At 43.4% G+C, this 23775-nt stretch overlaps 1 protein-coding gene across 1 annotated transcript in view; it reads left to right on the top strand.

Moving 5' to 3' along the window:
• The window catches only part of CBFA2T3 (CBFA2/RUNX1 partner transcriptional co-repressor 3), a 115911-nt gene extending 96746 nt beyond the window's left edge, over window positions 1-19165 (top strand). Inside the window, exons 5-11 of the mRNA XM_069215978.1 lie at window positions 2294-2475; window positions 4707-4957; window positions 5949-6034; window positions 8309-8516; window positions 9740-9808; window positions 14244-14434; window positions 18187-19165. Of these exons, the coding sequence (XP_069072079.1) occupies window positions 2294-2475; window positions 4707-4957; window positions 5949-6034; window positions 8309-8516; window positions 9740-9808; window positions 14244-14434; window positions 18187-18516 (1317 nt within the window). The 3' untranslated portion in view covers window positions 18517-19165. The remainder of the gene's footprint in view (window positions 1-2293; window positions 2476-4706; window positions 4958-5948; window positions 6035-8308; window positions 8517-9739; window positions 9809-14243; window positions 14435-18186) is intronic.
• Window positions 19166-23775: the final 4610 nt, after the last annotated feature.

The following is a 23775-nucleotide window of genomic DNA, read 5'->3' as shown; positions in this document are numbered from 1 at the left end:
CAGCGGCCTTGCGCCGTGCTCCTGCACTGCCCCCGAGAGCGTGATGCAGCACACTACTAGGTAGGGCTGTATACATAAGGGCATGTTTACAAGCCCCTGGCTCCACTGGAGCGCCACTTTTATGGCTTAACACCGCCTTGTAAGTATGCCCCCACCCCTTCCCGAAGCAGTTTTGTGCAACAGAGGGGGCGTGCAACGGGTGTTGCTGTGGGCTTTCCACCGCAACACCCATTGCTTTTGACATTACCCCAGACTTACCCAGGGGTGCCTTTAGCATGGCACAGCAAAGAGAAATAGCTTCATTTCTCCTTGTTTTTTCTTTTTCCCTGTGTGCTGCATTTTTCAGTACACAGAAAAAGCAAAACGCCATGAATGATTGTTTATGTGCAGGAAGGTGTCCCTTCCTGCACATAAACAATCATTCAATAATGATGATTTGCCTCACATATGTGTGCTGCATTCTGCAGCACACATAGAAGTGCCAAATTGCCGCTGTAGATTGTTTGTGTGCAGGAAGGTGACACTTTCCTGCACATAAACAACAATTCCCTCCAACGCAGACACCCTTGCACTATGGCAGCTAAATTTAGCACTAGGGGAAACACAGGGGTGCACCATATTTTTGTAAATACGGCGCATACCTGCGTTTCAGAACTGATGCAGCGTGGCGCTGCCAGTTGTGGCGCAGTGCCGTGTTGAGCCAATTTCTTGTAAATCTGGCTCATAGTGCGCTGTTGTCACTGTGCAGTTGCTGGTAGTTGCACTGCGTGGTAGTGCAGAGTAACACATGGTGCACTATTGGAGTGATGGTCACTGCTCTAAGTTTGTGTAGATCTGCGTAGTGCCACCGCATGTACAGTGTCCATGCAGTGCACCGCTGCAGTGGATGGTGTGGTGTAGAAGGCAGGCGTTGCTGTCGTGGAGGGTAGTAGAGAGCACCTTGCATAGAGACACAAAGGATGCTACTGTAGTGTGGCATACAGTGTGCTCTTGTACACAAGGGTGCAAACAGTATTGTAGAGACATGCCCTGTGCGCTGTATTAGAGGGCTGCACTTTATGGTGTAGACTGCCAGGCACTACACTTCTGTGAGGTTGTGGGCTGTTGTAGACTGCGAGACACTATACTTCTGCATTGTGGGGCGCTGCGAGCTATTGTAGACTGCCAGGAGCTACACTTCTGTGATGTGGGAGGCTGTGAGCTTTTGTAGACTGTGAGGCACTACACTTCTGTGGTGTGCTCAACTGTGAGCTGTTATAGACTGTCAGGCACTATAGTTCTACGTTGTGGGAAGCTGTGATCTGTTGTAGACTGTGAGGCACTACACCTCTGTGGTGTGTGGTGATCTGAGCTATTGTAGACCACAAGGTAATACACTTCTGTGGTGTGTGGCGCTGTGAGCTATTGTGGACTGCGAGTGACTACACTTCTGAGGGGCACTGTGAGCTATTGTAGACTGCGAGGCACTACACCTCTGTGGTGTGGGACGCTGTTGCAGTGTCAGTGGTTGTAGACTGCCAGGCACTCAACTCTGCTGTGTGGGACGCTGTCAGCTATTGCAGATCGCGAGGCACTACACTTCTGCGGTGTGGGACGGTGTCAGTTGTTGTAGACTGCCAGGTACTACACTGTGCGGTGTGGGGCGCCGTGAGCTGGTGTAGATGGGCGTGTGCTGCTTAGTGAATTGGTATGGGAGCCCCTGCAGTGCACCATTGCATAGGGGTTCACAGTGCAGAGCGTTACAGGTCTGAGATTGCGCACCCTGATACTGCAGGGTTCCAGAGACGTTCTTGTGGGATATTGTAGAGAACTGCAAAGCGTCCCGAGGCACATGTTTTCTCAGTATAGCACTCTAAACAGACCCAACGTGTGCCCTGTTGCAGGAAGCTATGTAGTGCATCTTTTCAACGAGCTGTGCGGTCACCTGGGATACAAGGCGCTGTAGTACTTGTCACAGTTTCTCACGGGGATGAAGGACCCCGTGACGGAACTGCATATCAATCTTGATAGTACCTAAAGCTGTGTTCCATGCCTAGATTTCTGCATGTACGTAAGGGCCATTAACTGGCTAGTGCGTTAAATAAAAAACATGTCTCGCGTGTGAGGAGCGTGAAGTGTCTGCTTGAGGTAAAGTGCGTCCAGAGATGTCTGCCATCTTCCTCCTCCACAATACCCCCGGAACGCTTGTGTTTGCTGCTCCCAAGAGCCCACCTTGCTTGGAGCCCTGGGCTTCGCGACAATGCCGTCTGAATCTGGGAGCCTAACATGTTCTGTTTACCCTCCCGCCCTTCAGGCCAACCTGCCCCTGCTCCAGCGCGAGCTGCTGCACTGCGCGCGGATGGCGAAGCAGACGCCTGCGCAGTACCTGGCCCAGCACGAGCAGCTGCTGCTGGACGCCAACGCCTCCTCGCCCATCGACTCCTCCGAGCTCCTGATGGAAGTGAACGAGAACGGCAAGCGGCGGACCCCTGAAAGGTAGGCCCGGGCCAGGTGTGTGTGTGCATCTTAAAGGCAGGCCCCGGGCCTGATGTATGTGTCCGTCTGACAGGTAGGCCCTGGGCCTGGTGTGCATATGATAGGTGGACCTTGGGCCTGATGTATACATACGCCCTGGTCATACGCCCTGGTCCTGCATGTGTATATCCGACCGGGCCTGATGTACGTGTGCATCTTAAAGGCAGGCCCCGGGGTTGATGTATCTATCTGATAGGTAGGCCCTGGGCCTGATGCATGTGAATAGCTGAAAGGTAGGTCCTGAGCCCGATGCATGTTTGCTTTTGAAAGGTAAGCCCTGGGCACGATGTATGTGTAGATCTGAAAGCTTGGCCCCAGGCCTGATTCATTTGTCCATCTGGAAGGCCCACCCTGGTCCAGCATGTGCGTCCCCGTCCTAAAAGTAGGCCTCGGGCAGTGACATAACAAAATCCCCACTGCCGGGGGGGGGGGGGGGCTATGCTCCAACCCCCTCCCCCCCCCTGCAAAACAGGTAGGTGGTGGGCCGGAGAGGAGGGGGCTTCATTCATGTACTTTGCAGTGGGGGTCCCTCAACTTTTGTTACACCACTGGCCCCGGGCCTGCATCTGTGTGCCCGTTCAAGACTTCTAATCCCTTGCCTGGAGGCCTGGGCCCTCTTCACTTACTCTGACATAATGGAGACTCTACAAGTGAATTTTAGAGGAGGTTAATGGGGCTGCCATTGGGTTACATATAAACTGAGGGGGCGTCTACAATGGATACCTTTATATAAATGGATAGATTTAGTAGGTTTTCTTATAATGTTTAAACCTGACTTTGTATGTATATATCTACACATATGTATATACTTAAAATGGATATATAAATAAATACAAAATCAGATTGAAGCATTTTAAGCAGACAACACCGCTTTACAATGCACAGCATGTGGCCAAATTAACGAATGTGGCTCAGTACAATGTCTCTTTTTCATGTCACGTTGAGCAGCTGTGGCAGTGAGGCACAAAAGGGAGCCAGCACAAATAGTGTTGGGGCAGAGGCCCCATCGGAAAGGGATAAAAAACGGAGAGTAAAAGGGAAATACACGGAGATTGAATTTCATTAACCTATTAGAGACACGGCATAGGAAGTTTATGTCAAGGATTTGCGTTAGCTAAGAACTCTTAACTTAAACAATTGGAGACATCCTTCAAGGAGGTCCTGATGAAATCCAGGGGTACCCCCCGGATGAAACACGTGTTGACGACAGGACAGACATACCTTAGAGGACATTTCTGAATTGGACTGGATCGTGTTTGGATATCTTGAATGTATTTTGGATCCCTATTTGGAATTGAGGAAATGTTAGGACTTTCATATTGGAATATGGACTATTAATTAACCTGTGATTGGATTTCTGTATTATAGAGGATTTCTGTAATATAGATTCGATGTACCTTGTTCAGTATTCTTATGTACATTGTTGACCTTTTTGTTATAAATAATGACACTTTTGGATTGTATTGCACTTGAATTGATTACTTACAATTTGCTTAATCTTATTTGACATTTAACGTGTGCTAATACTTTGTTTTATGTTTTAGGTAACTTTGGGTTACCAGTTGAGGGTATTGGAGGGGTTAACCTCAGTATTAGGCACCGTTTATTACTGGATGATTAGTTAGTAATATTATGGAGGTAGGAGCGCCATTCACTTGGTTTTCATAACCCCCCCTAGAGTTCACAGGCCCCATCGGGCCTTCCCCTAGAGAGGCCAGTGCTCTCACACTCCACTCGTTCCCTTCCCAAAGTCTAAGTCTGCAGCACTCTAGTCTCTCAAGAGCTTCTCTCTCTCTTGGGCTTTGCCTCTCTACAGGTCCCTCCACCCAGCAGGCATGGCCTGTTCTTCTCAGTGGCCTTGAGCCTCAGAACTCTTACTCTCTACTCTCTTTCTCCATCATGGTCGCACCCCATTCCATGGAGGTCAAGTGTTGTGTAGCACAAGGCCTCTGAGAAGGACAGTACTTGCAACTCTCTGGCCATTCAAGATCTTCCAACTCTCACTTTATTTTCTCTGAGTCTGCTGTCCTATTAGATTCACAAACCCCATTTTGGCATTGTCAATCAAGGCATTTTCTTGCTCTTTTCTTCTCTCTCTTCCTTTTTCTCTGTATTGCATCTCTCCGGAAAGCTGACCCTCAAGCTAGCCCTGCAGCATCTCATATGGTCACCTCTCCCATCTTTCTAAACAGGACCAAAGAAAACGGGCTGGATCGCGACCCCCTACTCACCGAACACCTCAGCAAGCGACCATGCACCATGAGCCCGGCTCAGCGCTTCAGTCCAAGCAACGGGCTGAACCATCACCCCAACGGACTGCCTCATCCCACACCTCCGCCCACGCAGCACTACCGCCTCGAGGATATGGCCCTAGCACACCACTACCGTGACACCTACCGCCACCTAGACCCAAGGGAGATGCGGGAGCGACATCGACAAGTTGGTGAGTATTGCAGCATTAGGTTCATCCATCGCACTCCCCTGTGAACACTGATCACTGCATGGATATGTCTGTCAGGTCCTCTTTCTTACAATTATACTCGATTAATTTTCACGAATAACAGCTCTTCCATATGCCATGCGTCCTTCATTATTTATATTCTAACCATTTATACCTCCAATGCTCAGATCAGTGCCTAGAGGCAGCTGTGGCTGTGTTGTCTACTCCTGGCTCTTGGACAGTCCCACTCAATCGATATTCTATAATATTTATTTGATGATGTTAGCTGGGGTTTTGAGATCTATTTCACCATACTGTCCCTTCAACTAGATATATGTAGAGAACATTTCAGGTGCTTGCAGAGATGCCTGAAGAGTTTTGGCACTTCCACAGAACTACGCCCACCTCATCCTTCTTCTTGGTCCTCCTGTCTTACCTTCCCTCTAACTTTCACATGAAGTCCTGATCTATAGCGTGCTTGTACAAACTCTCTAGATCTGAAGTGGTCCCCTGCCAGGTTTGAGCAAGTCATCCAGTCCAGCTTAATTAGGTCCCTTCTGGTACCTGTTGTCCTACACTCTTTACCCCTGACACATTGAACTAATCTATAAGATTACCAGACATTAAAGAGGACATTTAGAGAAATAAAATATATATGTATAACTTTATCCAGTGCTAGATCACCAACAATTACCAACAATGACAATTCCAGAATGTCCTGCAGTTTGATGATGTCATTGAGGTGTGAGACCCACCGTGGCATCATTCAATACAATGCTCTTGTTCTGCACACAAACGCAGATCAGTGTCATGGGCATGTAGCAGTTTATCGACAACATGGCACAAAGATATAACTGAACTTGTGCAACCTCATACTGCTGAGGATCAAAAGGCGGAACATTCTTTTACCTAGTGCCCGTGCTATAGTCGCTGCAGTTTGTTCAAGGTCTTATTCCCACACAACATAATCACACTCTTTCTCTTTGTTTTGCAGCTGTCCACGGCAACCGCCAAGAAGAAGTCATTGACCACCGGCTAACAGACCGGGAATGGGCTGAGGAATGGAAGCACCTCAACAATGTATGTCCAAAGGAGAGGCAGAGGAGGGTACTGGGGTCATTAGCAGAGGAGAGACATCACAGTGTATTAATAGTCCACAAACCAGCTGCGTCTCCTATCACTCGATGTTATGCTTGCCCTTGATCCTGAAGAGGGTTCATCCGTCTTTTGGCTAGGCTCATGCTATAGAAATACCACATACATATATACATACACACGCAGGTCAAAGATCTAATGGGCTCAGTTCTGCAGTGGCCAACGAAGCCCCAGTGCGCATCTGGGATTACCTTGGTACTAGTGGGAAATGACCAAGTGGCAGACAGACATTGTCCTGCAGACCAGCAGTGAGGAGCACAAGGGCCCCAAGCTCACGGCAATAAAAACCAGGAGACTCATTTCATACCTGGCTCTGTTTATGTCCAACAGTCAGAAATAGTCCTCCAGTCACACTCTCAAAAGCTGTTGTTGATTGTGTGTTCTGCAGCATTAATATCTCTTCCTTGCTCTCTGTAGAGAGAGAGAGAACACAGACATGTAAACACTGAATTATCTCTTATCACTCTTTAAAACATTTTTATTCATTCTCATTGTACTCATTCCATTCATGCAATTGATCTATCTGAGCATATAGGTCTGAGTGGACCTGCCAGAGTTCGGAACCAGTGAACCGTAGTTTACACACAAATATCTACAGTAGACACGTATGCTATCAGTCCAGCTGAGTCTATCATAGCCGGGTCTCTAGTCAATTAGTGCTGTAGCAGCCTCTCCTAAAATATTCAAAAGAGTAAATGATGGAGGTCTGGACTGGTTGCAGATTCTGTCTTCTTTGTTCCGTGAGAGCATTAATGAACGTCATAGATGGCTGTATCATGAACTCATTACATGCATCCTAGTTAAGCAGCCCAAGTAGCAGACCTGTAACTAGAGAAAGGGCAAGTATCTGAATGAAAATGCCCCATCAGATGTTCATTTTTACTATAAAACATGCGCTTTGGGAATCAGCAGGGATCTATAAATTGACTTTTGAGTCTCAAAATTAACAAAAACTCACATGAATGGTGTACTTTTCCCTACTGTACTTTCACGGTCAGTTAGTCTAAAGTCTATGGCACTATAACGAGTATCTTGATAATTGTCAGAAGACAATGCTCAGAAAGGCATATTCTCTTTGGTTTGTAGACCGTGTTTACATCACAAGTTTTAAGAATTGTGGAAAGTGAGCCTTTGTCCCCCTTTTCAAAGTGAACTAATTGGCTTGCACAGCCTGAACATCCCATAGTATTATTGTAATGCTTGTGGGAATCTCGTGTTGCTTATGGGATACCTGGTAGAGTATCAAGTCCATTCCATTCTGAAATTCCCAATTTCATAAAGATGCAAGTTCTTTGACATAGTCAATGGCACTCATTTGACAGTGCATGGCAAGAGATGTGGGTAGGGCTATGCTTCTTTGTTTTATTGTGCTTTCTGAGTGGGCTCACGTCAGTGAGGAAGTCGTTAAGGGTCTGAGATCAGAATCTTTTAATTCTGAGGCCACGAGTACCATCAATGGGCTGGATCTGCAGATCCAGGGCTACCATGAAACATCTCCATTCAGGATGCATGGGATCGAGTGTCCTGCTTAAATGTTCTTGGGCACATTGCAGCAACAGTAAAGCTTCAGTTCCAAAGGATGGAGTAGCTGAAACACTACTCCATGGACAATGACCGTGAAGGGCACACAATCAATGCACATTGAGGACATTCACTAACTTGTTTATGCAACAGGAGATGCAGAAGGTGGTGTGTAGTTAAGCAAAGCAATATGTTTTCACAGTTGTGTACAAACACAACTGTACTCAGAAGTCAGGTGCCTATCACTTTGTATGGATGTCAGTGAAGTGTACACAAGTCACTATAGGCCTTGTGTGGCTTCCATGCATGCTACATTCTGCTTCTTTGGAGATGATGATGTGTCACTCATTTCCGGCCATATGTATATGAGATATATTTATATTATGGGTACATTGGTACATTGCAGAAATGGTACCAGACTTGTTAAGTGTCACCCTGTGGTATTATTCATAAGAATGTCATACACTCTGAGCAGTTTACTTGGAAGAATGCATGGGGAACTTTTGTCTGCACGTTTTCTACCTTGTAGAGTCTGTGCACAATACTTAGTGCAGTCATTGTGTATGCACACGCGAGATGTGTTTTTCCTTGTTAGGATAGGATAGTGTTTGGACTGTGCGTCATATTCTGGGAAGCCCATTGTAAATTTACTGTGGTTTATTTTGTCTGCTGATCTAGCTGCTGAACTGCATCATGGACATGGTGGAGAAAACACGACGCTCACTGACAGTGCTACGCCGCTGCCAGGAGGCGGACCGTGAGGAACTCAACCACTGGATCCGCCGGTACAGTGATGCTGAGGAGATGAAGAAAAGCGTGAGCTCCACCCCGCAGCAGACACCACGCCCTCACAATAGCTCCACAAACACTGAGGTACCGCAGCTCGGTGAGTACTGTTTTTTGGAAATCCGTGTACAGTGGCATATCTGTCTGATAAGTGACAATGCCCCAGCCCTGACAACCTTTCAGAAGAACCAGCCTGTTGGGCAATCCCAGTTCCGCTATAGGAAAGGGAGCCTGTTTCTCTGTCATGAGTAGTGTTGTAGAAGATAAAAAAGCTTAGAAGGCAATACTGGTTATCGCTGATTGTAAAGCTATTTCAGTGGGATGGAAGGCAGCATGTTCAGTCAGGGCTCAGGGTAATGTCAGAAGAGATGTTTGTGTGTTTGGGTGGCAGGGCGGAGATCCCTCTGAGATTGATTCGGCTTCAGGTGGTTCTAGGAGCGCTGGAGGCAGATTCAGTTGCAGGGACAGTGTGTGTGCCCCCTTATCTTTGTGCCTCCTGTCAGAACATACATTTCTATCGCATCATTGTATTCCATGTTCTCCCCCCATCTGTTCTCATCCCTCATTTCAAGTGATATTTGTCCTACCCCACCACCCCCACCAGGCCTCTTGTTCAGGTCCCATTATATGCTTCCAAGGCTTGCTTGTCCGGTGCTTCCCCCTTCCACCACTCATTGTGTTAAAGCCCTGGGATTTTGTTACTGACTCTAGTCAGACCTTCAAGGAAGGAGGGAAGAAACATCCCAGACATCTAGGCTCTAATCAAGCCTATTGTGCAAAATCAAACGTTTCTTGTCCCCAACCAGCTTTCCCTCAACTGCCCAGGCTCTTTTTCTGTCTCATGTACATAGTATTAACATACTGCTTTCCTTCACCATATCTTAGCCCCACTGAAATTTATCTTGCATGCTGTGGCATGTCTCATTGTGTACCATCATTGCTTTGGAGGTTCCTACACCTTGTCCCACCACTATAATCACTGTGTTTCTTTCTCCAACATTTCTTTGTAAGTTTATCCACCTCTCTCTTTTCCCTTTTCCATAATTTCTTTGCAGGCTTCCCCACCCGCCCCACCGTTCTCACCACTGTTTCCATTACTACCATGCCTTTGTAAGTTTCCGCCACTCTCACTCCTGGCTTTCCTGTTCCATCATTCCTTTGTAGGTTTCTTTGCCTTGTTCCACCAATTCCTTTAATTTTCCCACCTTGTCCTACTGCTTTCATAGCTGTGATTTATATTGCAAACTGCATTCTTTGGTTCCCTGCCAATGTCAGCAATTTTAGAGATTTGACTTCTTATCATGTGTTTCGGTGTCATTTCAGAACCTCACCGGGATTTTTCACATAGGCCTCAGGCTGGCTACATGCCGGAAGAAATCTGGAGAAAAGCTGGTGAGTGTCTGTGTACTTCTAGGTCCCTCGTTGAAAATCTGGCATTAAGTGACCTGAGTAGATTGGTCTGTTGCTGTCCTTCATGTGTTGTATATGTTCACCTCGCTTGAGCAACATCAGGGTTTCTCAGTGGCCAAATGTCTCACGAAACGCATCTTAATCTTATGGGTCTGTCTCAAAATGCCATTTATTATTGTCTGTAAAGAAAGTATAGATTACAGCAAAGAAAAATGTTATAAAATTGAAATTTATTTTGGCCCACCTAAAAATATTTTAATTTGGTAATTACACCGTTTACCATACAAATGTTTACTTCCAGTCATTGTGAGTAAAATAAACAATCTTATCTGGAGCCTTATTGATTTGTTCTTTAGATTTTATACTAAAAATATCTAGAAGCATGAGTGTTTGAGATCTTCAAACCTAGTACCAAGCCAATTCCACAATTACTTTTGTTGGTAGGACATGGTGCTGCTGTGCTGTTTAATGCTAAAGCTGGAGCACAACTTCAACATATGAGGATATTTCTCCTTACAAGTAAGGTAATGGTGGGATCCAGAATAAAAAGCACTCATGGTTTACTCAAGTGATTTGCTTATACGAACTTATACAATCTGGCAAAGGCGATTAAAACCGGACCACATTTAAGGTAAAGTTGGGCAAATAGAACCAATAAAGGGAGCAATTTATTTGTCTGACCTAGCAGAATATATCTTGCGGCTTCTTTTGTGAGAAACACACCATACAGAAAGTGCTGTGGGTTGCTGGGCACTGATTTGCGTGTGTCGGCTCCTCAAGCTGCATAGAACCTCCATCGCTATTGTTCCTCGATTTCACGCCGAGGCATCCCGGGCCTAGAAGTGTCCTTGAAGACCCTCAACACTTTCGGCTCGGTTGCAAATGAAAAAGGGTGGACACTAGCTGGTGTTCTGGGAAATTGTCTGATAGGTATTGACCCCTAAAGGGCAGTAGGACAGGGGTTGAATCATCAGCCTGAAGCATGGCACCTTCGCTCAGCCTTTCAGAAGCATTCTGCTTGCAATTCTTTCAACAAGCATTTGCAGGCAATCGGCCTTGCATTTGCGAGAGTTAGAGCTATTGGTGTTGTAAATGCATAATTGGACTTTTCTTGCCACATAAATTGGTCAACCCTTCCTCATAATTTGGTCCTTTCGTACCTCATAATTCCAGTGGCCCTGCATATAACTAAAGCACTTCCATTTACCTTCTTCCTCTGCCTGCATCAAAAAATGAAAATGTTGCCACGAGGCATCAAAATTTAAATCTGCCATGCTAATTCCAAACGCATACCACTTTCACCACCCCACCATCAGAGTTGCTTGCTGGCTAACACAATTCCTAAAAAAAAAAAAGACACAAGACAGCCGTGGAGGAGTAACTAGAAAAGTAAACTAGAAGGGTCACCCAAAGATGCCAACCTTTCATTTTCTCTTTATTGTTTCTCTTGTTTGGTATGTTTGAAGAATTTGTCCAGCTGGTTTAATTTTGAAAGTATTTTGTCTCTTTAGTGCTGTTTGTGTTGACATTAATGTATTACATTTTCAAATACAAGACATAGTAGTTGAGACTACACCCCTGAATCAAAAATAGAAATTCACAGTGTTGGGCCACCAACTGCTAAAACACATTGTGTTAAGGGGGTAAAAAATAAAGAGAGACAATATCAGTTAAGCAGAAAGGGCAGAGTAAAAGCACACGCCAATGTTTCTACATCATAGTGCAAAAAACGTTTTATGCCACACAGGTTAAATTAGCTTATGCCTCGGCATTTCTTAAAAGTTTGAGACCGAAAAACAATGCAGCTTGCAATACTGTTTTCCGCTGGGCATTAAAAAAATAAATACTCCTTTTCACTTCAGTACCCTAGTGTTGTGGCCGAGGGCTTCGGCTGAATGGAATAAATCTTTTTTTGTTTATACAACGAGGTGCTTTATTTCGTTTTGGAACCCCGAGGGGTGATCTGGACGGTGCAGTTTCGTAGAAAGAAAATACTAAAACTGCTGACCACATATAACATGTTATCAACGGTCAAATGCGTAAGGGAGAGTATTTACATCCAGTTTAATAAGACGTCATTATGTTCCGTCGAGTATGCGCAACACTAAAGATGCGAATGCTATTAGTACAGGCATTTCCGTATCAAAAAGTTAACAAAGCCCTAGTTAAAAAAACAATAAGTGAGCAACAACGTGCTCATCATTTAAATAAAGACAAAAACAAAACAGTAAATCTTAATATTCCGAGAGGGGCCAAGAGTAAAGAACGGTACTGCCAAAAACGTTACAGTAAATGTAAATTGTATTTTTTTCACTTCAATATGGTCCTGATGTTGGCACTTGTTATACTGGGTCGCCTGTTATTTAGCTGGGTGATGGGAGAGGCAAGTCAAACTCACACACTGAAGCCACTGAAACGAACAATAACCACTAGCTGCTTCCCCAAAGAGGGACTGCATCTGTATCACATGACCTGCGCCACATCAACCCCTCGAAATTAAGTGATTTGAACGGCAAAAGGAGAACTGAGGGAAGACAGAGCCTACCCTAGAGCAACTAGCTATTCTGCGCACCATAGCTGTGGGGATGCACAGCCAAAGCAGTGACCACCAGAGCGAGAGAGACCGACTGAGGCCACTTTGAAAGTTACTGCCTGGAGAGCAGCATTCCTTCTGCAACACCGCAACTTGAGTGCTACAAACAAGCACCGACGTGGGAGGGGAGGTGGGGACCCGCGGACATGAACAGGAAGCTCTGGGATCAGAGGGAGGTGCTGGGGGACGGCAGTGCCAGCCGTTGCAAAATAAAAAAGTAGTGCGCCCGAAACTAATTAAATGGACAGAAGTGAAGTGATCCATGTAATTGGGTCAGTCTGCAAGGTGTAACAAAATAGCCTCAAAGCGGGACAAACATAAAGCATTTACCAACGAAATGAAGGTATTTTTGAAAGGCAGGCCCAGGAACGAATGAAGGTAATGGACGTGAGATGGGCGTGGTTAAAGCCCACAGAATAGATTACAGCACATGGGGAAAAGCAGCGCATGCTCGCTGCTATGCTCGACCTAAAAAGGACTGAGTTGTGCAAGGACTTCTGATGCCACCAGTGAAATGAAATTCTGCTGCTCCACATCTAACAATGTAAACGTATTTTAGTTTCTGGGTTCAATCAACCCACTGCTACTAACGTAAGACAAAGATGTATTGCCTTTTACTAGAACTGGCCCCAGGGGTGGCACAAATTGTCAGGAAAGGAGTCACCGGGTCCTCACATTAGTCCCTTACACTGGCTTCAGTCTCAACCCATCTGAGGCAGATCAGAAACAGAAGAATTAACATCTGTATTAATGGCTCCTTTTGATCCTTCCTCTGGTGCACACCTGCCCGGGAGCGGTGTGCTACTTTGGCTGAAGAAAGCATAAACAATACTACATTACATAGATGTGACCCTTGAAAAATCAAATTTTATGTACCTTTTATGTAATTGAACTTTGTGATTAGAACTGAGTCCTTGCATCCAGAAAGCTTGATGCCACCCTTCACTTACTTATTTTAAACATTATTTTAATGATTATTATTCCTCCAGTTACTCATATTATTACCACTACAGTTAGCATTATTATTATTATTATTATTATTATTATTTCCAGCGTCCACATTGTGTTGTTTGTTCTACCTCCTATTTTCCATTCTGTGGTTCCTTAGTCTATATCTCAGCCAAGTTGTCCAGAGAAGAAAAACAGGAAATGAGTGTCAGGGCGGTGAGTGCAGATGACAAGGGAGTCTGGGTGTAAATGTTAACTGGTTGAGTTATATGACTGTTTTTGTGCAGCTGCAGCTTAGGAACCTTTAAATGGAAGGCATTTATGTTAGGATAGACCAACAAAATATATTTATTTAGGAAATAAGAAGGCTTATTTCCTTTAATGGAGACAAGAAGGCTAAACTTCAGGAATACGTATGAGGTAGGATGTGAGTTATTTTTATCAGACAAGTAAACTTTTAGCTTACCTCCTTACTACTCACATTCACGTAAGTCACAGAGTTTCGTGTTTCCTCTTTACCTAGGAAGAGGCTTGGTTTTTCCCTTGCGAGACAGTCCTGCAAGCGTGTTGTATTTAAGTCTATAGCTAGCTTAGGCTTTTCTCACAAGCGACTCAACGCTAGCGAGGGAAAGGCTCGCCAAATTGCACTTGCAAACAAGATGCTGGGCATGCAGAGTAGGTGACAACATTTCAATCAGTACCTGTTGGGAAATCCAAGAATTTTCCTACAGGCTCATCTGCCTCTTTGCATCAGCTGTGTCTTAAGAAACCCATTCTGGTTGTGGTAGGAGGTCTTGGAGTCTAGCCCCATTCCTCCAGAGTAAACATCCCATGCTTTCCTCACTTGATGCATGTTTTTCCCTATCCTTTCTACAGAGGAGGCTGTGAATGAGGTGAAACGTCAGGCCATGTCGGAGCTCCAGAAGGCAGTTTCAGATGCTGAACGCAAGGCGCATGAGCTGATCAGCACGGAGCGACTGAAGATGGAGCGAGCTCTGGCAGAAGCAAAGCGGCAGGCCTCCGAGGATGCACTGACAGTGATTAACCAACAGGAGGACTCCAGCGAGGTAACTGCTTCCTCTTGGCAATGACCAAAATCAAAAGAACTGGAGAGTCAAGATTCTGGGGTGGGACTTTCAGAGAATGAGATGCCAACTGACCAAAGTGTGAGGCAGCCAGAGCTACCTAAAGGCATATGCTGTGTATAAGTTATAGTATCATGAATGTAGATCACTAACATTCATATCAATTCCTCTAATCGTCTGCGCAATCACATCCTATTCAATACAGGGAGACGATCTAACCAATACCTTGCTGACTATGGGACCAAACAACTAGAGTTCTAGTGTCAGTTCCTTCTTGGGTACAAAAGGTCAACTCAGGCCAATCACTTAATGTACCAGCACCTTGCTCCAGCTTAACTGCACAAATTGGGAGTACATAGAAATCAACTGAAAGTATGAATAACTACATGAAAACTAGACACTTACCTGTAAATACCTGAACATCATTTACAATGAAATGCTCTATAGTGTCCCACATTTGCTGCCATAGTTTGCTCTGGATTGGTCTACCATCTGCCCATCAATTGTTGGCACCACAACACTCGTCCGAAAGAAACTGAAATTCCTTTTCGCCCATATGTTCTTGATCTTACACCCGACCATGTTCCTAGGCTCATGATATGAATTCCTGTATATTGTTCTTTTGTTTCCATACCTGTTCTGACACTGTTAAGATATTTGTAATTTTCCTCCCTCCCAGTAACTCTTTGTACATTTTCAAGCTGTCCCCTCATTGCAAAATGTTCTAGCATCTTTTATGGTGTGACTCATTCCATAGGCATAAAATAAGTAAATACATGTATACATCGATTAATATACTGGGACTAGAGCAAGACCCTACATTTATAAAATTGTTATTGGTAGGTTACATGAGACGTTGAGTCAGATGAGCATGAAAAATAAACACAATAATTTGAGAACATGTTTTATGTGGCTAAACTTAATTGGCCAGCGAAAGAGAAATTGTTGGGCTCCACGTGGCTCAGATTGACAAGGCGCTGAAGAATAAAAGAACAAAGTGCAGCAGAGCTAAATACATCTCCCAATAATTTTGAATAACTTTGCAAGTTGTTTTAAAAAAACGTCTACAGCAAGTGAGACTCAAGTGTTTAATTAATTTAATGAATGTACGGTTGCCTGAACTAAAGCAAAGATCTTTGTATGTTCTAATATTTTGTTAAGATTTCATAAAGGTGTTAATAGCATGCAACGTGAACAATCTAATGACAGGATGGTAGCATACACTGATGCTAATATTTTGAAGGGGTAACAAAAATGAATGCTACACTTATGAAAAGGGAGCTTCCTATATGTATGATGACGTTATGAGAAGCTGACAGCATATATTAATGTATCAGACAAAGTAAGCTCAATAAAACATATAAGGATATTGAAAGACACTAAGCAGATGTGTGACCATATACAAAGGGAAGACCTAATGCAATGACCTTTTTCATCTACAGTTATGGATATACATGTTCTCTGCCTTAGCTGCTTTTTGAGTAAAGTATTAGCCTTTTTCTGCAACTCCTTGGAAAGTTTATATTTACGCCTTAGGCCAGTACTGATATCTTAGCCAAGAGTACTTTGGGTGTTGGGATTTTTTCGTTCAAATTTACAGTAGTAAAATCTAACCTACTGGTCCCAGAATGCAGCTAGTTGTTAGCTGAAAAAGCCAAGAAGATTTTGTTACTTGGGGCATGAGTTGACTACGCAGATTGGAAACAGTTTCCGAGCAAAATAAAATCTCCCTTAGACAAGGCATAAAGCTGGTTAATCCATAGGGTATTTAGTGAAGAAATCAGCATCTCTCAGTAAATGAAGTGCCCCGAGCTCGGTAGGCAGTGCAATGTTATGTTGCTCTTTATAGCTCAGCATGTTGTTATTTGGCATTTTAATGGTGAGTTGGGGTTGAGACACTGCTCCCTGTAGTGGAGTCCAATTTGTCCTTCACATTTGCCAGGGAGATGGGCGACCTAAACCCAAACACACTCGATTTGCTCCAGGAAAGTTAGGGATTTCTCATTTTTCTGCCTGCTCCCAATACGCGTGAGTGCTCAGGAAGCTGCACTCTATCTTTTCTCAGAACTTGAAGGAATGCCAACTGTGTTCTGTCTTAAAGGTCAGAAGAGTGTAATGCGACTACTTTTTGTAACTATTGATTACAAGAGAGTAGTGATGTAATTTACTTATTACAAGTCTGTTCTGACATCCGAATAAACATATGATGAACAACTTAGTACATGAGATTATCAATTAAAAAAAGAATACTCATATTTTATAAAATTACAAGGCAGAAGTACAATGTATGCGTGATAATGGTAGGAGGATAATACAGCATATATTATCGGAAGGTGCTAGCATAAATTGATGAAAGTATGAGAAAGTGGGAGATTATACTATAGTTGCATACGAAAGTCTTGCCATATATTGTTAATAATGTGGAAAACTGGGAGAATATGATGCAGATACTATAAAAGGATGAAGCATGTGTCCATGTACTAGGATGGAGGGTATGACAATGAAAATATCATGAGAGGGAGATATCATTCAGCATAGATTATTTTATGGAAAAGTGGTAAAGAGGAGGTTTATCGTTTTATGAGAAGATAGCAGCGTCTTTTGATTTTAATAGAAGGTGGTTCCAGAAATTAAAGAACGTTTTGAGATGTGTTGGCAGATATTGATTATTGATCATAATATTGTGAGCTGGTGGAGCACCGAGCGCAGACAATAGGAAAACGTGGTCACATCAGTTATAATAGTAGGACAAGTGGTAGCATGCAGCATATTCTTGTGAGATTTGGTGGCACAGAACCTGAGAATTATGAAGAGAAGGTGTCTGTGTACATAAATGATCATTGTATGAGGTGTGGTACCATACACAGTAGGTAATGTTATGAGAAAGTGGCATGATACATAGGCGTATGAAACGCTGGCATGCAATGCTGATAATACAATGGGGAGGTGGTAGTATGAAAAATTGCTTGTATTTCAGGATGATGGTTACATTAAAGAGGAGGTAGTATTATGAAGAGATGATAGCATGAAATGTGGATAAAAGTATGAGATGGGGTGGCATAAATCTAGAACTAAATGTGAAGTTGAAGCTTAGAGTGGAATAATGCAATACGGATAGGGCAATAAGGAAAGTTTGTGCAGTGTGCATAATATTATGAGGACGTAGCAACACTGAGCAATGAAGAAATGTGTTGCTTTTAGTTTGTGCTATATAAATGAGGCTATGTTGGATATATAAAAATTAGATATTTACTGTCAGCATTCATGATGCTGCAAAGAGCCCTAGTGCAATACATTTTTACCAGATTCTAGTTGCTTCACAATGATTGAATTGTACATGCAGTCTACCAAATGATGCAGGAAATAGTTATGTGCCCAGACGTAAGACCCTCCGAGGATGTGTGAGCCCCAAGGATCAAAGGATCTGGTTTTATCTTCCCCTCGTTAGGATGATTATTACAACCATGTATGCCTGACTCTCATATAAAATGGATCCTACTTCGATTGAGATCCAATTTTAAAAAGATATGTAGAAGAGGATAAGCAGAACTGAGAGGTTGTTCTGCCACAACTGCATAAGCTTGACTCAACCTCTGCGCAATCAGTGACAATGTAGTAGGTCACAATTCATGCTATTGAAACTTAGTTGAATTTTGTTCAAGGCTGTTGGAACAGGATAATTAGAATAATTGTGTTTTGTTTTTTCTCCCTTGTGGGATTCTGCTTCTATACAGAGCTGCTGGAACTGTGGCCGCAAAGCCAGCGAAACCTGCAGCGGCTGCAACACGGCGCGCTACTGCGGTTCTTTCTGCCAACACAAGGACTGGGAGAAGCACCACCACGTTTGCGGACAAAGTCTCCAGGGGCTTCACTCGACACCCTCCGCTACTGCCGGAGTCACCCCTGCCAGCGGGGTGGGTCCTGCTCCGTCAGATGTCGTGGCAGTCAGCACAGCTCTTTCCAGCGCAGCAGTGGCGGGCAGTCCCAGTGAAGCAAGCTCAGCTGCTGCTTCTCGCTCTGGCACCCCGGCAACGCCAGTGCCGCACGAGACTGCTTCCCGCTAAGAGAGAGACAGTGGTGGAACAAGGTTTAGACAAGCCTACAAGGTCAATGCTGCTAGTGCTCCTCTTAAAAAGAACTGAAAATAAATAGCATTTAATGCGACTTTTCCAGCTACCTGATGACATCCTTTGACCTCCCGCTCTGATCGGAGTCTAATGGATCTGCAGAAACTGTACTTTCCCTGCAGGATATATGGACAAAGGAAAACAACCTTCTGTTGATTTTGCAATGGTTTTAATTGTCGGGAGGTTTTTGCAAACTTAAAGCTGGCATTGAAGCTCAGAAGGAAAAGCAGTTACAATGGATTTGTGTTCCCTGTGTAGTATACAGAGAGATCGGAGTTGCATCCAACAACAAAAAAAGGACCATCCTGGCCTGCAGGGAAGTAAAAATTACAAAAAATGCAAGCGTCCACTGAAAAAGGGTTCTTGCTTGACGTAAGGCAAAAAACTTTTGGATGTTTTTTTGTAAACAAAACTAAATAATCAAAAAAAAACTGTCAAACTTTGGCTTTAAGTGAAAAATAAAATCCAAAAATACTACTAAAAGAAGATCGAATAAAAGCAAAATGATTCTGAAGTTTACCTGTCAACTACCTTGCTAGCTAGCCAAGAAGACATACCAGACACACCTCCGCTCTAAAGGAAATCCAAAAAAACAAAAAGGACGACAAAGAAGTATAACAAAAATGATCCAAACCTACTCTCCAACTGCCAAAGTTTTCTTTGCTTTTAAGGGTTTCTTTTTTACTTCAGGTTTTTTGTTGTTGTTTGACACATGGAGCTGCACTTATCTTTAGAACCAAACATAAGGGTGAGACGGAACGCTAGAGTTAGTATACATTGCGGATGCTGGGATTGCAAGAACAGAGGAAGTGGGGGGTCTTCAAAGCACTTCTGGTCATCACGGCGATACCATGTCACTCAATATTTATTGCTACCAAATCTGTATGATGTCTAATGAAAGGATACTACTCCCAGCATCATAGTTGCAGGGGCTTGGACTCGAACCTGCTACCACACTGTAGACCTCAGCAGTGGCAGTATTAACAGGAGTGCACACCAGTGCTTAATGAGTTTGCCAGTCTGATTGCAGCTAGTTCTGATTAGAAACATGTATAGGGAGGGGCAGGAGTGTATCACGCACCAGAAATCCTACATCTGCTCTTTGTAAGCACACCAGAGGAACAGGAAGCTGGTACTATGACAGCTCCTTGGCAAAACTGAATGCTTTTGTGAAGAGTCTGTCTTTAAAGATATTTATAGTGATCGAATAACTTGGTCAGGCTTCTTTGACCCAGGGTTTGGCAGAGTTCCTGGTTAGTCAACTATTCTGTTTCAGGAGTCCCCCTTTGGGTAATGCATGTCTTGCAAATACACCTTTTCAACAGCTTTGTCCTCTTTCAGGAGCAGACTAAAGATATAGAAGCTTTGTGGACATGCTAATGAAAAATTTCCATTCTGGTCTCTGCTGGTTCCCTTGTCATTCCCCTCACACACATTGTATCCTGAAAAAGAATACCTACCCATCCTGCTCTGTAACAGTGGATCCAAAATAGAGTAACCCAACATGAACAGTCTCATTTCACAGCAAATGTACTGCGGCTCTAGCAGGCCTTCTGTTATCATTGAGTTGCATGACTGCAATACGCAGAACATCTTAGCAGCCTGGTCACCATGATTAGGGCTGTTGGGTGCAGTGCCTTGTGAAAGAAAGCTGCTTGGTTCCTCCTAGAATGTGGGCAAATTGTGTCGACAAAGCGTGAATGAGTGTCAGAAGGAGTGTCTGCTGAAACCCATCTTTCGTCCAAGGGTAGGGCTTCCTCCAAGGGTATGCCTTCCTACACTTACTTTGTTGAACATTCAGGCCCAGATTTTCTGAGGGTTGAGCATGCATTTGTGCAGCAAGCGCAAAAATGATCTGCCCCTACAGGTCTTATCAGTGTGAATTGATGCAGTACTTTGCACCCAACAAACATTATTAAATAACCAGCTTGGTTAGCATGGTTGTGTTTCAGTGCTGAGATGGGACAGTGGTAAATCCAAGAAAAAGTCATTAAAGTCTGCCAAACATGTGACACCTGATTACCTGTGAAGGAGAGGCAAAACAATATTTGTCATCCTTTGCAAATTGTGCTGATTGGTCACCTGGGGCATTAGAACACAAATGTGTTTGGAGAGAGTGGTGGGCCAATCTTTATCCCCTCTACTTCTTCCATTATGGTTGCACTCGTGCTCTTTCACACCCAAAGTAGTTCTATCGCCTCATCTTCAGAACGTTGTAAAGAGTTGATACAAAGACCCAGAGCTTTCCTAATTAAAAAAGAAATCCCTCATTGACGTATTGGTAAATAATTAAGAGTCACTTGTAGATATCCTCTTTGGGTCCCATGTTCACGTGATACAACAGGATGCTTGATCCTTTTTCTGTAGTCTCTTTTACTTCGTACTTGGGTTTTCTCCACTTTAGGGGATAGGAGACACAATGCCTGGGGTGTCCACCAGGCATCACCACTTGCGCTGATTGTGTTGGACAACTAACTACACATATAAAGCTTTGCTGAGCTGATGTTGGCCAGTGCTACCACAAAAATGCACGGCTCCATCCGAGCCAATTCAGTACCAAAATATTGACAACCAGAGTATTCCTTAGGGTGAGGAGAGCGTCTCAGGAGAGCGATGCACTCCTTTTGAAGATAGTATGGCTGGAGAAGAAGCAGCAGCCTTCAATGTGAATGTACATAGTTTAACTTATTTTTTGGCAGAGTTCCAAATAAAGTAAGGACAGTAATAATTTAAAGTGTTTTTGCCAAATAAGCTAACATTTACTACAACAATGGTTTAGAGGAGAAAGATTATTTAAATGTCATCATGGTTGTTAATTGTCAGACTGGCAAGAATAATTGGGGGGATTTAAATGAATGTCAGCAACTAACCAAACTCTAAACGATGTCGAATGCACATAGAAATCAACTTTGAGCGCGCTGTAGTAGCGCATTCAGTATAGCATCGTAGTACTGTAAAATTAGCCCCTTTACGTCCATTAAAAAACAAATAAAAGTGGGAGTAAAAGAAACAAAATAAAAATACCTTACGGAAGGTGCTGTTCTCACACAGTTCCCTGCTCTATGGTGTGAGCCAACTCCAATGTCAGTGTAGCACCTCCAGTAGGCCAGTTTATGATGCATCCAAGGAAGACCTTAATGTTCTGGGAGGCAAAAGGGACATAACATACCTCATCGTTCACGTAGGCTTGTTCAGTGCGAACTGCTGTTAGTGACTCAATGCGAGTTGTCTGTATGTTCTTTTCCTGCAGTCTAGACTTGTCGAAACAAAGACGTAAGCCAGTGAGATGTAGAGCCACAAGACCAACAGCAGTCCCCTGAGCACTCTCAGATGTTAAACACAGGTTTGGCCACAGCCAGAATCGAAGAATCCATCTTTAGGCTATAGTCAAAATAACCGCCTGTTCAAGAGAGAAAAAAATAATAGACCCAGTAGTCACAGTCCAGTTAATCTGTGTCTGTTTTAACCATGCCCAACCTCTCCATAGAAAATGCTAATAGTTGTACACCTTTAAAAAAAAAGATCAGCTCAACCAGGGCATTATTTATTTATTTAATATGTTTGTGCTTCTAAACCATATGCTTTGTTAGTAGTCAAACCCATCAAACCCAGGTCCTCCTGATTGATGTTTAGTGACCACAGGGTACCCCTTCTGTCTACAATATATTGCAAACACCCTTTGAGACTGGTATCTTGAACCGTAATGGGCATTTTTGTAGGACATACTGGCCAATTATATAATACACACCACAAACTGGATCACCTTATTGCCTAAATAAAATGTATTACACGTCTCATGGCTCACCTTATTATTTAAATAAGAGGTGCAATTATTTAATACACATCTGAACAGTACATATATCATTGGACTGAGAGGACACAAATCTAATCACTTGACCAAACAGGTTTCAGATTAGGGACTGTAAGCTTGCACACTGACTTCAGCCATGAGAGCATTAATGAAGCGTTCCATATCTCTCCAATTCTCCAAGAAGTGTTTTATGCTCCACTTCCTGTTATGATCCTTGCCATGGAGCAGTAAATCCCTTTGATGTGTTAGGGACACTCGAAGGCATCATTTGCCAAAATGGAAAATAGGACTTCTTTGTCCTTTAAATTAAAATCTTACACAATCTGGAAGCACTTCCCTGGATAAAACTCTACCTTGTGCGGGAGCATTCAAAACGAATGGCAAAGTAGTTCTTCACCAGGACGTTATGCCCAGGGTATTCTTGACTTGTTAGATAGAAGTCACTTTTTTGGGTATCCTGTAAACAGTCCTAAACATCTATATGGCAGCTGGAAACAGTACACATGTTGTTGTTATTCAAGCTTCAATAGACTACTGGTCTGCTTTCATTTCTAGTTCATAAAAGATGTCCCTAAATTGCAATAGGGTTGCTGTATGTTTCCCACACCGCACACACCTAAAGAACGCTTGGTAAATGACACTTAAACTTAAGGCTATGATAGACCTGAACATCACAACTCAGTATAGCTGGCACAAATTGTTTGTTGTCATGTCCTTCATTCGGCCACACAAATTAAAAGTGAAAAACAATCAGTTTTGGTTTGATTACATGGATTAAGATTTGTTCCACGTACCTCATCTCGCCCTCCAGCCGTATGAGGAATTGCATACAAAAGGAGTGGCCAAGCAACCGGGGAACAGCATAAGCAGGGCAATATAATGTAAAATAGGTGGTGCTGGGCTACTTTGCTCTGGTTCCAAGCAATTCAGAACAAGTAGTTTTGCAGAGATATTTGCACCCACAGTCAGTGTTAAAATAACATTTTCACCAACCGACCGTTTTGTACAACACCATTAGTACACAAGACAGCCCAAGGATAGTGCAAAATGTCCAACCACTAGTGCAAAATTACTGAAACCTGGTCAACTTAATGTGGCTTGGTTCCTAGCTTGAATTTGCATTATTATTTTCTCTTTCCTTCAGTCTGTGAGTAGCTTCCTTTTGTCAATAGTGAACATGGATCTTAACTCTTTAAAGGCTGGAACAAATAGAACAGTGAGGAAATTATATTAAAAATCCTATTAGGTCTTTAGATATAGCCATTTAGTTCTTTAGTAATTAGTACATTCACGCTTGAAGCAATCTTCTTCTGCCTGTAAATACCTTTCTCAAACCTAGAATGGGCGAAAGTCATGAGGGATTCAACATTCATATTCAGAAATCC

Source organism: Pleurodeles waltl, chromosome 12 (genome assembly GCF_031143425.1).
Source record: "Pleurodeles waltl isolate 20211129_DDA chromosome 12, aPleWal1.hap1.20221129, whole genome shotgun sequence".
Classification (NCBI taxonomy): domain Eukaryota; kingdom Metazoa; phylum Chordata; class Amphibia; order Caudata; family Salamandridae; genus Pleurodeles; species Pleurodeles waltl.
The sequence above is the reverse complement of the archived record's forward strand: the minus strand, read 5'-3'. Positions and strand labels throughout refer to the sequence as shown.